The 13,552-nt window shown below is 41.0% G+C and overlaps 1 protein-coding gene across 2 annotated transcripts; it reads right to left on the bottom strand.

Annotated features, from left to right (window-relative positions):
* Positions 1-309: 309 nt before the first annotated feature.
* LOC127965092 (INO80 complex subunit D) lies at positions 310-13,328 on the bottom strand. Of its 2 annotated transcripts, none has more exons than XM_052565653.1 (10): positions 13,059-13,328; positions 11,544-11,790; positions 9,545-10,350; positions 8,920-9,022; positions 8,584-8,808; positions 8,392-8,486; positions 8,100-8,233; positions 7,794-8,002; positions 5,963-6,123; positions 310-5,783 (listed from the first exon to the last, which is right to left on the bottom strand). In XM_052565653.1, the coding sequence occupies exons 2-10, from the start codon at positions 11,759-11,761 to the stop codon at positions 4,849-4,851; spliced, it is 2,886 nt and encodes a 961-aa protein (XP_052421613.1). In that variant the 5' UTR covers positions 11,762-11,790; positions 13,059-13,328; the 3' UTR covers positions 310-4,848. The 2 variants fall into 2 exon arrangements, with proteins under 2 accessions (XP_052421613.1, XP_052421614.1); XM_052565654.1 differs by having other exon boundaries at positions 5,963-6,120.
* Positions 13,329-13,552: the final 224 nt, after the last annotated feature.

The following is a 13,552-nucleotide window of genomic DNA, read 5'->3' as shown; positions in this document are numbered from 1 at the left end:
TTCTTTTTCTCTGTTTTCTTTTTATTTACTATATAAAAAAATCTTGCTATGTGTACTATATTAAGCTAACTGAGACTTGTTATAGCACTTGCATATCATTGCTCTTTTGTTGATTTTGATTGCTTCCATTGTCTTCATTTATAAAACACTTTGGATAAAACTGTCTGCTAAATGAATAAATGTAAAAAATACACTTGAGCTTTGAATGATCTCATTCTGTGTAAAATCCTTTATATAATTCATTTAGCTGTAAACCATTTTTGTTGTCCTTCGTGTATCTGCAATGATTCACTTTTACAGCCTGCCTGATTGCACCTGGATGATAACAGCATTTTAATATGTTATATAACAAGAGCCCATGGGATTGCAGGACTATAAATCTGTGCTAAAGTTCAAACCAGACTAATGTCCAACTCTTGAGTGTTCACTGCCATCATCACCCTTTCCAGACACAACTGTAACGATCTAACAAATTCACACCATTTTAATTCTTACATCCAAAAACAAGATCAAAATCTGTCACTCTATATACAGATATTACATACAATTTTATACACATATTACATACTTTTTTTACACAAGAAAAATATACATAAAAATGTAAACTTTTGTATACAAAAAAATACCTTAGACAAATTAATGACCAATAACAAAAGGTGACTAGATTTATCCTATGAGTTGTATAAACAGTTCTACAGTACATTCAGTGAGTACAGGAATCAGTCAGCCATCTAAACGCAGAGTGCAAGCGACTTTTGTCTGGGGGTGTCTCTGTGCAGCAGACCTGCTGTCATTCACACAGTAGTAACACAGTAAAAACTTGGACTGCACACAACATTTCAGCTCATTAGAGGAACAAAAATGCTTTTGCCACAACTGATGGACATTGGTGGACAACTCTTTTGCACAAGTGACTGAAAAGTCATTTTGAACCTGTGGAACACCGTGCAGATGAAAGTGCAGCTGATCACAGGAGATGAAAATGAACAATGATTTGTCACTACAAATGAACTTTGAGTGATTGACTTACTCAAGGATCCCTCCAAATGAAGTAACAGCTCCAGTATACCTGTGATCATTCTGCCACACAATGATCTCTTTCATGAAGCAGAGCAGAATGTGTGTAAATCATCATAAAACCATTATTACGCAAGCTGTTGCATTCAATATAATGTCAACTTATACAAGAATGATTCTACTAGTGATTCAATCTAAGTGGTTTTAAACCAGTTCAATGCCACAATTTATAACTGTTTTACAGATGATTCCATTCAGTGTGAAAATTATGTAACAGCAGTTTTATGAACTGTTCAGTTTATGCAAGAATTCATCTTTTTTAAAAACCATTCTTGCGTAAACTGTCACTGCTCTTTCTTTAGAAATTACTAAATGTAATTACATAAGAATGGTTAATCATGAATGAGACCCATTCTTTTTTTCTTTTCCGGCTAGTGAGATTGGATTAGACTAAGTGCATAAGGGTCACGGCTGTGATTTTACATCGTTCAGCGGCCACTGACTGTTATTTTTTAATAGCTATCAAAAATACTGCTGCACATGATCACAGTCTCTTCATCCACAGATACACAACATCAATCAATACAAAATGATTAATCACGAGAATTTTGATAGCCATTAAAACTACCAAACATTATGCCACTAAATGCATCGGTTCCACCAAGTATGCTGCAAATGACTCGTTTTCTTTCAAATTTCATATTTACCCTTCGCCACTCAATTCAACCAATAAAACCCAATCTAGAGGATTCTATTCTATAAATATATTTAATACTTAATATATAAGATAATGGTTCAGTGTCTAAAATCTACCAAAAACCTTGGTTTTATGGTCTTAAAATGAGTGAAACTGAAATCCGCAGGGAACATTGGTCCCACGTGGGATAAGGCTGACTGACGGTGACTAAAAATGGCTGAGTTTGAACCTGACACTTCTGTGGAAGTCTGGAGAAGAACCATCAGGTTGCACAAACCATCCACCATAGAAATTGCACCAAATGTCCACAAAAAAAGGGCAGGGTTATTTCAGTTGACCTCAACTCTCCTGCCATTCATTCAGCTCTACTGTTCTCTGAAACCTTGCCGCCAAGGGGTTGTATTAGAAAGACCAAACAAGGTCCTAAACTGATTAAGCACCATGAAGAAGAACAAACATTTGAACCCATGTATTTGGCAAAATATCACCTCAAAGTGTCATTGTTCCATTTACTCTTCACAGAAAGAGTTCCAATGTCAGTGTTTCTACAAGATTAGCGAAGTTGAGATCTTTGCCGTGAATCAAACATGAACATCCGTTTAAGGAGAATGAGATCCAGCTGTTTGTCACCGAGGCTGGTATGAGAGACTCTGCTGAGGAGATTATTGCTTTAATTCACCTTGTGATGTGAGCAGTCCAGGCCTGGTCCACTGAGCATGAGCAAAGACCCATCAATGAATCACACTGTTCAGTCATACAGATTTGTGTCCTGATTACAAGTCGTATGGTGGATTCTCTGGAGACCACATCAAGTTCAGACCAGTCCTGTTATATAGAGACAGGAGTGTTGTTGGCTGTGCTGGAGTTCATTCTGGGCTAGTGTCTAAAATCAGGCTGAAAGTTGGACAACTTCAGTGCCACTGTGACAGTGTTGACATTCATGGTTTGTTTTTCTACTTGGTATGCATCTTGGGTGATCTAATCAGACTTTCAGAGATGCCACATCACATTACAATAACACACCCTGGACCACCTTCTCGTTTAAGACTTAATCAATGGGCTGCAATTTTGCAAGCCATGTACAACTATAAAATTGACCTCATTGCAACCAGATTTTCTTCTCTATTGTGACGTATCAGAATGACTGCATCTCGAAGAGCGGGACTTTATTTGTCAATCAGGAACTGATTGGTTCGCTGTCATTTGCTTATTGCTGCAATCTCATGTGAGTGACAGCTAGCTCGAAAATAAAGCACAAGATATTGCAGAAATAGGAAATTGTTCCTATCTTCATTCAAGTTGAAATATGAGTGCACGAGTGTGCCAATTTTTGCACTTCATCAGCATAATGACCCACTGATAACACACTACTGAAATCACATTAACTCCCCTCAACAAAACCCACCATAAGTGGTCATAAGGTCAAAGGAAATCCACGTTAACACCACGTGTAAATGATGATTCCTCAGATGACTTCTTGTGATCAGATTACCCGAAACTGGTGCTAATACCAAGTATAAACAAGTCTTGCTTGCTCTTTCTCTAGCCAGCACATTCTTCTCACAAAGACTCTACAGGACATTAGCCAACCATCAACCTGCTACTCTCATTTGAGGAATATTATACTAATGGAATAAGTAATATGACAAGAATATATGATCCACTAGCCTTAATACAACAGACCATCAACCCTTTTCCACTGACACAGTGCTGATGCCTGGCACCATTTTGCATGTTTTTCCACTGAAAAAAGGTGGTTTTTGTGCCTTACCTTCTAAACCTGCAGATCTCAAAGATCTAGTAACATTAGAGTCACTGGATGCTATAAGAGTCCTATATAAGGTAAAAATATATGTTGCACAACCACAGTTGACATTTCTAATTTGAATCGTGCTGCACAGCTTCTCAAACAACATTATAGTCACCGTCTAAAACAATGATTTATTTACAAATATCATATGTGAATCGTGATTGTTTCTATGATAATTCAATAAAAATAAGTTCTTAAAAACTTGAATAAACTAAGACTGTAATGCGCATGATTTGGTTATGTAGTCAGTTAGATCATAGTTTGGCTATCCAGAAATATGGGTCGTCTCTGGGACAGCTCCATAGATCACTGGCTCCTGCACTAGCACCATTTAGTGGAAAAAGGGCATATGAGAGTAAAACATAACTCTTGGATCACCACGAAGACAAACAGAAGATGGACACTGTTGACAGACCAAGCAAATACGTGTACAGAAAAACTCAAATCTGCTGCTGATCTAAGGTTGGTGATGGACATTCAAGAGTTAGTTCACCCAAAAGAAAAACCCTTAAAGCCACATTTTCTTCTGAAGAACACAAAAGGAGACGTTTTCAAGAATGTTCAGACTGCTCTTCTTCAGGAAATTAGAAATGAATGGAAACAAAAGCACCATAACAAAAGGGTCCATATGATTTGTACACTATATTCCAAGTGAAGACATACGGTAGCTTTGTGTTAGAAACTGACTGAAATGTAAGTAATTAAAGGCCTGTTTACACAGCTTAGATTGTTTGTGGTGTGGTGCCTTGCTCATGGTCTCACCTCAGTCGTGGTATTGAAGTTGGAGAGAGCACTGGTTATTTACTCCCCCAACCTTCAATCCCTACTGGACCTGAGACTTGAACCCGTGACCTTCGGGTTACAAGTCCAACTCTCTATCCATTAGGCCACGACTGCCTAATGTGTGCCAAATTAGCACTGAGCGTGTACAATATTTGTGTTACATATGCATCAACGACCGTTCATTCAAATTAAAATGTTTACTTAACATTTGTCTTAGTGTAAACAGGCCTTTACTCAATCTTGCAGTGTGTAAACAGGCAAATATGCCATGCAAATACAATGCTAAACAATCAGTCATAACCGATTGTTATACACCAGTTTAAATGTGCAGAAATTAAGAGTGCTTTTTGGAGATTGAAAGCACTTGTTTGCTACATAAATTTTTTTTTTTTAAGAGCAGAGAGTGAACATTGTTCAAAATATATCCTTTCATGTTTCAAGGACAAACGGAAGTCATGAGAGTGAGTTAATAAGGAAAGTTTTCATTTTTGAGTGAACTATCCCTTTAAAATGTGAGATGGGGTGGTCTCTCTAACCAGACTCAGTTGCTCTGAGGGAACGGGGGAGTGGCCGCAGTGGCACTAGTGATGGTAAAGCCTGTAGGTGGCGCTGTTGAGCTATGGCTAGGCTGCAGGTCTTTGGGAATCCCACTGTGGGAAGCCAGTTGGTGGCCGAAGGCTGCGCTAAACTGTGGGAGCTGTAGTTTAGGTTGGGTGTGGGTGAGAAAATCCCGTGAAGAGGGCGAGGATGATGGTGAGGTGAGGCCGGTCAGGCCCGGTTGGGGTAGAGCGGAGAGAGCAGCGGTGGGCTGCAGGATTGTGGAATGGGACATGGAGGGAGGGGTGGACAGAGCAGTGGAGAGCAGGTGAGTTTCAGCAGTGAGGAGGTTACCGAACTGTGCCGGGTCTGTGAGAGAAAGCGGGAGGTTATTCCAGGAGGTGCGCGGTGGCCCAGGCGCTCCACTCAAAGGCACCTCCAGCAAGAGAGGCGGGTCGGTTTGATAAGAGGCACCATGTGGGGGTGAGATGGGATCCCTGTAGGGCGTTGGCACATGCTCGCTGCTGTAATGACTACCTGGTGGGGACAAGTCCGGTTTGGGAGCTCGGGAAAACGTTCGTTCTGTTAACCCACCATTGGGATTTGTACAGGGTGTGGTGGTGCTGCTCTGCGTTGGCTGGGGAGAAGTGGATGTTGGGAAATGATGGTCTGTCGGGGCATGGAGGAGGTTTCCCTCCAGCTCTAGATTGGGAAAAGTCTCCGAAGTCATTCGGCCATTTAGAAGGTCTCCGATGCTAGTCGCTGTGACCCCTGATCCCGAGAACACAGCCATGGTTCGGTGGTCTACCCCATCTGCTGGGGTCAGTTCACCCATTGAGGACAAACACACCAGGGAGTCGGGATATGACCCCATGGCCTGCAGGGCTCTGACCAACTCCTCTGCCTCCTCTGTGGTGGGCAACAACTCTCCATTCTTACCTGTATCCACAAAGACAACTCAGACAAAGTGCAAACCAACCAATGGGCAAGTAGATTTTTTTGGAGAAGACTTGAGTGTTGATTGGCAAATGCTAATCCTTGTGATTTCTTGCTGGCCCAAATCAAAAGAGGCTATTCTTTATCATATTTTGTAGTCATATAATCAGATGTGAACATACCCTCAAAAAGGTCAAAGTCCTGAAGATCATCGGGTAGTCTGGGCAGCACATCAGAGAAATCTTCCTGATTCAGCTCAAGATCATTGGGAATGTCAGGCATTTCGTTTGTGATGTCGTCAGGAAGCTCATCTGCGCTGAGTTCAGGGGTCGATGGACTCCTACTGGAGTGACAGACAGGGTGAGTGCCAGCTTGACTTAAACTGAATAAAGTCGGAAACATGCTCTAACAAGTACGTGAATATGAATGTTGGGCAACACATTACAAGCACAGATCCTCTTGTGGCTGTAACCTTCTCTACATGTCTTTCAGTGAACCAGAAAAGTTGCATTTCAGACTGACAGATTGTCTTACATTAACTAACTTCCTCAGCAAGATACTGTTACTCTTTGATGACAGTAGTTGTCTTACTCTACTGGTTGTTCCAGTATCCTTGTGACAACACTTGCAATACAATATCTATTTGACAGTTTTGTTAGAATTCGAAACTGGACTTGGCCTCAAGACCATATTATCGTGCTCTTGGTCTTGTCATGGTCTCAGCATAATACTGTGGATACATTTTGTGGTCCTCGTTAAATAGTGCATATGATCTACTCTGTGCTGCCAAGACAGAATTTTTCATTTCATTTCAACTCTGGGGTCCCCTGTCCTGTTCCTGAAGATATACAGTACCTACCTGCAGAGTTCAATTCCAACCCTGCTCCAGCACACCTGTTATATTATCTGTAATTATCAACTGCTCCTGGAAAAAAAAAAGTGTACCTTAATTAAATGGTCTTCGAATCGGAGATGAACTTTTGTAAGAAGGTTTATCTCCAGGAACAGAACTGGGTACTCCTTATTTATGGATCATTCAGAACCTCTTCTAGTCTGATTCTTGACTTGACTCAACCTACTTGGGTCTTGAGTTAGACACCATGCAGGTTTCTTCTGGTCAGAGGAAAACTGGCCCCCCGACTGAGCCTGGTCTCTCCAAAGTTTTTTATTTTTTTTATTTCTTCCCTTCTATCACCGATGGAGTTTATGTTTCCTTGTCGTCGCCTTTGAGGCCGTTCACATATTGCGTCATATTGCTCAAGTTCGTTATTTCCAATGTAGGCGCGCGGTATGCGCGCTCATAATGGAAGCGACACGGTCGCGACGCACCCGTCTTTCCAGGCGCGTCTGCACCGCATTGAATTAAAAACATCTCAACTTTTCAGAATGCCGCAAGCGCACCGCGTGCCATGTGACAAGAACTAACCAATCAGCTTCATCCTTTCCCATAACAACGCTGAAAGCACAGCCAAGATGAAGGAACAGCTGATCATAATTGTATATGAATTGCGATTTTGAAATAAATTTAGTAGCAGAGCTACTGAAAGCGATTTTTTGTGCTGCAAATCCATTTATCCTTTGCTGAAATTTCCGCATCTTCATGGAGAGAGCACGTCATGGTTGCTTAGCACAGGCAGATGCATTTTTAGGCGCGATATGTGAACGGCCCCTTTGTTTAGTTGGTGACACTTCATTTCTGGCTATTTGACACTATTTGAAGTGAACTGAACTGAGATGGATGATGACATCACTGAATCAATGATGGAATGATTTTAACTGAACAATGTACTGTTTACTATTGTTCTCTTAGATTATCAACATACTATTTTCCTCTGTAATACTGTAAAGCTGCTTTGACAATCTGTATAGTATAAAGCACTTGAATTGGGACTCAATGAGCCAGTCTTGACTACAACATTGGTACTTCTGATGTGTAAAAGGACACATTTTGAAATGCAACAACGAAACATTTGTGAAGCAAGACTGTGATGCATTTGAAAGCAGGATATGCACCTGACATGAGCGTGGTGGGTGGGCAGTGAGAGGGAGGGCATTAGCAAGTTGCCCTGTGGCACAGCGGGAGGAATGGGCTTCTGCGGTCTGCGTGGACCTCGTCTTCTTTTCTTTTTGTGTTTCTTCGTCAGTGCAGGTGGCTTGGACTTCTTACGTGGGCGCCGCAGCTGCTGACTGCGTCTGTTGCCATCCCCACGCAGAAAATTATCCTGCCACACACACATTTGTGTACAACTTACAACCAACTCCATACGGAGTAAACACAACCCTTTTAAGGTTATCAGCATAAGATGTGTGGTTTCTCACCATTTTCTTGGCATGCTCGTCGCAAAGAGGTGTCTGGTGAGTGATGTCAAACACAGGAACGGAGCACTGCTGTCCATCAGCGAACCGCGCCGTGCAACTGGAGAACAGCTGCTGAGAGCGATTCAACAGGATATCTGCGTCAACGTGCTGTCAAGAACATAACACACTGGCATCTGACAACTGTTGTTTTGTTGTAGGTGTTGCTTGCGACTTGGCCGCTGTTCACACTGACAGTTCATCGTTTCATCACTAGGCCAACCACTAACATCTGGTCATTTTACTTGAAGGATACGTTGAAAACAGTGACGTGAAAATGGCAAAGCTATGCTGCTGCAGCTTTGACCCTTCGTGGTTCCCGTACACAATGCCCTTTCATACTTGTGTGAGCTGAAAAAAATGTAATCATTTATACAGACATATTAAAAATGACACACAGCCCTGAAATGCACACGATCCTTGCAAACAGGTCATGTTCAACACACACCAGGGTGAGGTCTGTGAGCTCTTGCTGAGTTTCTGAATGAGCTGTGCAGTGCAGTCGGAGTCTTTGCTTGCAGCGTGGAGCAGAGCTTTCCGGAAGGCATATCGGTATCTGCTGTGACGGGTGGCTGCCCGGTCCTGTCGACACAGGTGCTTATACCTCTCCTGTAGGTATGTACATAGCTGTGCCAGGCGTGCCCGCCTGGAAAGCGGCTTTTCATTGGAGGAGCTGATGCATACAAACAAAACGAATCATTTTAGATAAGAACATGCTTGTTTTTCTCTAAAATATTTTTATCTATACTCTTTGAGTACATTAATTGAGGAGTGAATTTCTTACCTTTGACAGGAGCTTTTTTCCTGAAGTCTCCAGGCCTGAGGCAATAAAGGAACAAGCTCCTCTGCCTCTTCATCATCTGTACTGTCCTCAGACCAGTCTAGCCCTATGGAAACACACATGCATATATGATCAGACATCAAGGACACTGCACATGGTTACATATAATATTAAATATTACAACAATTTAAAACAACCATTTTGTAATTTAGTATGTTTTTAAATGTATTAAAAAATGTATTACAACATATTTCTGTGACGCAAAGCTGAATTTTTCAGCATCATTACTCTTTAGTCTTCAGTGTCACATGATCCTTCAGAAATCAATCTAATATGATGTTCTGCTGGTCAAGAAACATTTGATAAATTAGTGCATTTCTCATTTCTATTTTAGGATACTGTGGGAAACGGAAAGTTGAAAAGAACAGAATTTGGCTTTTTGTAACTTAATAAATATCTTTAATGTCACTTTTCATCAATTGAATATCATTCTTGCTGAATAAAATAAATAATTTCCTTACTGTTTCCTACTAAGTTTTTTTTTGCCCCTTTGCATCCCTAGTTTTTAAGTTTGTGCATTTTGCATAGCGTAGAACAGTGCTGCTTATTTGTAACAAGTTTGTTGTACCAAGATGTGGGAACAGGTCTCCGTGTTCTCTCTGTCTCTGAGTGTAAAGCTGCACGAGGTGCTGCAGTCTGAGCAGGCAGACTGGGGGTGCTGTAAAGGCGGTGGGCCGCATGGCCACGGCTCGGGGCTGTGGGCAGTCCTGGGCAGCAGCTGGGCGAGGGGACGCAGCAGGGACAGGTCTCCGGCTAACAGACTGGTTCTGAACCCCAGCTGACGGGAGCAGACCAGACAAAACAGAAGGCCCAGTCTGAGGTGGAGCTGGCTTGCATAGCAGAGTCGGCACTGCCCCATGCTGGGCGTAAGCGGGCCGATCTGTGTGTTCAGGGGACTGGACAAGCTTCGCCGAGGGTTGAGGCGGAGGTGGAGCCGGTGGTGGAGGTGGTTGTGGGGATTTTGGAAGTGTGCAGGGTTCAGTGACGGCGCTAAAGTGCTCAATGTCCGGCTGACGGTGCTCTGGGTCCCGGGCGGTCACCCTCAGGCCAATCACTGGCCTGCTGGGCAGCTTCCTCTTGCTGGAGCTCTTCTGCACCACACTTTCCTCTCCGTCCGTGTCCTCCTCATAGAAGGCAAAGGGGTCGAGGATGTCTGAGTCCGAGAGAGGCATCGGAGTCAGACGGGAGCAGAGCGGAGACGGAGGGAGCCCATCCAGTCCATTAGTGTCTCTCAGAGCCAGAGAGGGAACGGTGATGTTCAGAGCCACAGACTCCACGTGAGCGCGGGCACGAACCTCCTCCAGAGCATCCTGCTTCTTCTTACGCTCCTTCTTAGGGATGAAGCCAAGCACCTGTAGGTGGCTGTTACAGTATCTGCCAAAGTATCAGTACATGTTACAACATCTGCTCAAATCACAAAGCACATTTTAATCATGAATTAAGATGTACTGTCAAATGCCTCCACACTACTACTGGCAGAGCTCAAATTTTAGAGCTTTATTTCATTGATTTTCATTGTAACGCAAGGGCTTTAATGTAAAATATGGTTATTAGGCCAGGAACAGATCCACACATATAAGGATGAGAATTAGATAAGAAATTCTAATTTTGTTTAATAATCGTTGTCCTTTAATTAATTACTCATTAGTAAATTTGAAGGGAGAAAAAGGACAAAGCTCTTATTGCATTTCCTGCCATCAGCAGCCTGGGGTCAAACAAGAGATTTTCTGATTTCTACACAACAGAAACTGCAAACCAACAATAAATGATAATATACAATTTGTGCAAAATAAAATAAAAAAATGGGTTTGAGGTAAGTAGCTAGTTATTACTTCAGGAACTACTTGAAGTAGTATATTAGTCTGGACTTTCTAACTTTGACACAATACCTTGAAAAATACTGATATTCAACACTACTGTCAATAACACAAGAAACAAAAAATGTCAAATATTATATAACATTTGATCAGTATCTAAATTATCATTAGATTTTATTTTTTCTGAAACAAGGCGAGGGAAATTATACCATTATAAGTGTACTATAAAATAAGTGTTTTATAATAAGTTTATTCATTATTTTATACTACAGTAGGTAATTAGTTTCTTCGCTGTTATTTTTGCAGAAAACTGGGAAGCCTTTAAGATTTTGTGACAACAGTCTGTCACAGACACTTCTCATTACAAATCTAGCCAAACTTTGCAAACCTCCATCCACAAAAATGGAGATTATGCAAATGCAAATTATGCCAATTATGCAATTATGTGAAAATAAAGCATAACTGATGTAACTGACGTTGCATTACCAAATGCACATTAAACATACAGCGATAGAGTTCGCTGCAAATTGTGGTTTGACACTGCCACAGTGTCACATTTCCTAAGAAACATGCAGTGTTGTACAGTGATTTTCCCACAGATAAGGGTAACTGCTCTTTGGCTTCACCGTTAAGAGAAAAAAGTGTGAGGTAAAAAAGAAAAAAATCTGAAAAAGCACCTGTTCATTCCTGACACTAAACACTCAACTAAGTGTGTGCAAACCATGACCCCCTGTAGGCCTCACGTCTTACCTCCGTTCTTCTGCTTTGGGGATGGGGTTTGTGCATCGCTGACTGTTATACTTGGCCACATATTCGCACTGTTTAAACGGAGCGGTTTTGTCCTCCAGAACATGACGAATGCAGAAGGCGTATCCGTTCAACCTGCGCTGCTTGCAGAGTTTGGGGCTGTAGGAGCACAGCGGCTTATTATCCACCTCTGAGAAATGGATGTGTTTGCCTTCGTACATCACGTGACTCGGGTCCCTGAGAACATCAGCTGATCGAGACAGAAAACAGTGTGCATTACACCACAAAAACAACACACTTAATTCATAATGTTATATAATATCTATTGTATTAAATGTTATAGGCTTTAATCATGACCGTGCAATAAAAAACTGACAATGACAATATAATAGTGATCTCTTGTGTCTCTGGTTTAATATTTGAACTAAATGAAACCGAGAATCGCAGCTAGTTGATGTGGTTATAGGTTAACTACAAAGATCTCAACACACAGATAGAGACCTGTGCAACCAAAACAATCACAGGAAACAAGTGACAGAAATAAGATCTCCTCAGCTTGGTTTGGACATAACTGCATTATGATTATCAGAATTGTTCAGACCACTGTTAGAAATTAAGTGGTTTTGAGATGAGTCATTAAAAAGGCATAAGTAAAATGCATTGAAAATAATATAATATTATATTGCATGCTCTAAATTATTAGCAAATTTATGTAAAAGGTTATATGCACGATAAGTTACCACGTTTTATTATTACACTGGATTAATGAACTTAAACGTTTCCGCAGATATTACAACGATATCTAAATAATCTTTTCATTGACTTCATACTTTACAAAATATCATTTTCGTTAAATAAACATCGCTGTCATCAAATCGATATGCTAAATAACTCCTAAAATATTACATACAAACATATTCAGTCAGTATTTTGACACTTTTGCCAACATTAAAGAATAATTATATTAAGTATCAGTTTAAAATTTAGTTTCAGCCCCTGACTGTCAATATCACACATTATTTTGATCCCACACTCGTTAGCTACAATGCTAAAAACAAACCCAGGAAACAGAAACACTGACGTGATACTGCGCTAATGTCATATTTGAAAAGCTAAAAATAGAAAAATAAGCGCATGCATGCGCGAATTATGTTATTAGATTTTATTAAATGCGTGGAGTTTGTGCATGTTAATCGCAGTAAATGTCGCTATAAACAATGGCGAATGCGGCAGGTTGAAACAGGCCGACGGAGCGGATCGCTACAGCCGATTGAGCAATAATAGTAGTTTAATTTTTTATAAAACTTTACAATTTGATCTCTTTAAAAATAATATAATTATTGCAACATCCGTTTAATTATAACTAGTGATCACAACATGATACGGTTTGCTGAATATACATTCTAAGTCAATGTAAACATTGGCCTACAGTAACGGCCAAGCCTCGGGGTTCGAGTAGCGCCGTGAGGGGGTTAGAGCGCACATCAGTCGGGTAAAGCTGTAATCGAGTCCGCTTACCTGCAGTGGGTTCAGCCTCTACGGGGTCTCACTCCGGACAAGACTGTACAAACGCCACAGATCATCAACTGCACCGAATATTCATCGGAATTCCTTATGCTTAGGAATATTATTCCCTGTTGAGGTGGTTAACCGTCAAAGCGATCACTAATGTACTTTCGATATTATGTTATCGTCTTCTCTCATTGAACAGATCTGCGGGAGTTTAGAGTTCAGAGCTCGGCGGACTCACAGAGCCACTAGCGGCGCTGTGGGGACATGACAACTGCCCCTCTACCGCGATCCACTACTGCAACGCACCAGAGAGAAAAGTGTATCTTACTGTTGTCTTAAAAATAAACTTTCAGTGTAGGAGTGTTGTTATCAATAACTAGGCTGGCTACTATTAAAATAACTGTCTGCTGAAATAACATAAAAAAATAAGCTAAACATAATCGTTATTTTTATTAATTGCAAAAATCACATAACAAAATGTCTAAAACATAAACTATAAT

This window comes from Carassius gibelio, chromosome B9 (assembly GCF_023724105.1).
Source record: "Carassius gibelio isolate Cgi1373 ecotype wild population from Czech Republic chromosome B9, carGib1.2-hapl.c, whole genome shotgun sequence".
Lineage (NCBI taxonomy): Eukaryota > Metazoa > Chordata > Actinopteri > Cypriniformes > Cyprinidae > Carassius > Carassius gibelio.
This window is presented reverse-complemented; position numbering and strand designations above follow the sequence as displayed.

Excerpts from the sequence above, each read along its gene's own strand:
- LOC127965092 (XM_052565653.1), bottom strand. The coding sequence starts at position 11,761 with ATGTACGAAGGCAAACACATCCATTTCTCAGAGGTGGATAATAAGCCG. Across the intron at positions 8,487-8,583 it reads AGCTCACAGACCTCACCCTG|CTCACACAAGTATGAAAGGG; the intron begins GTGTGTGTTGAA and ends CATTTTTTTCAG. Across the intron at positions 5,784-5,962 it reads GGACTTTGACCTTTTTGAGG|GTAAGAATGGAGAGTTGTTG; the intron begins GTATGTTCACAT and ends TTGTGGATACAG.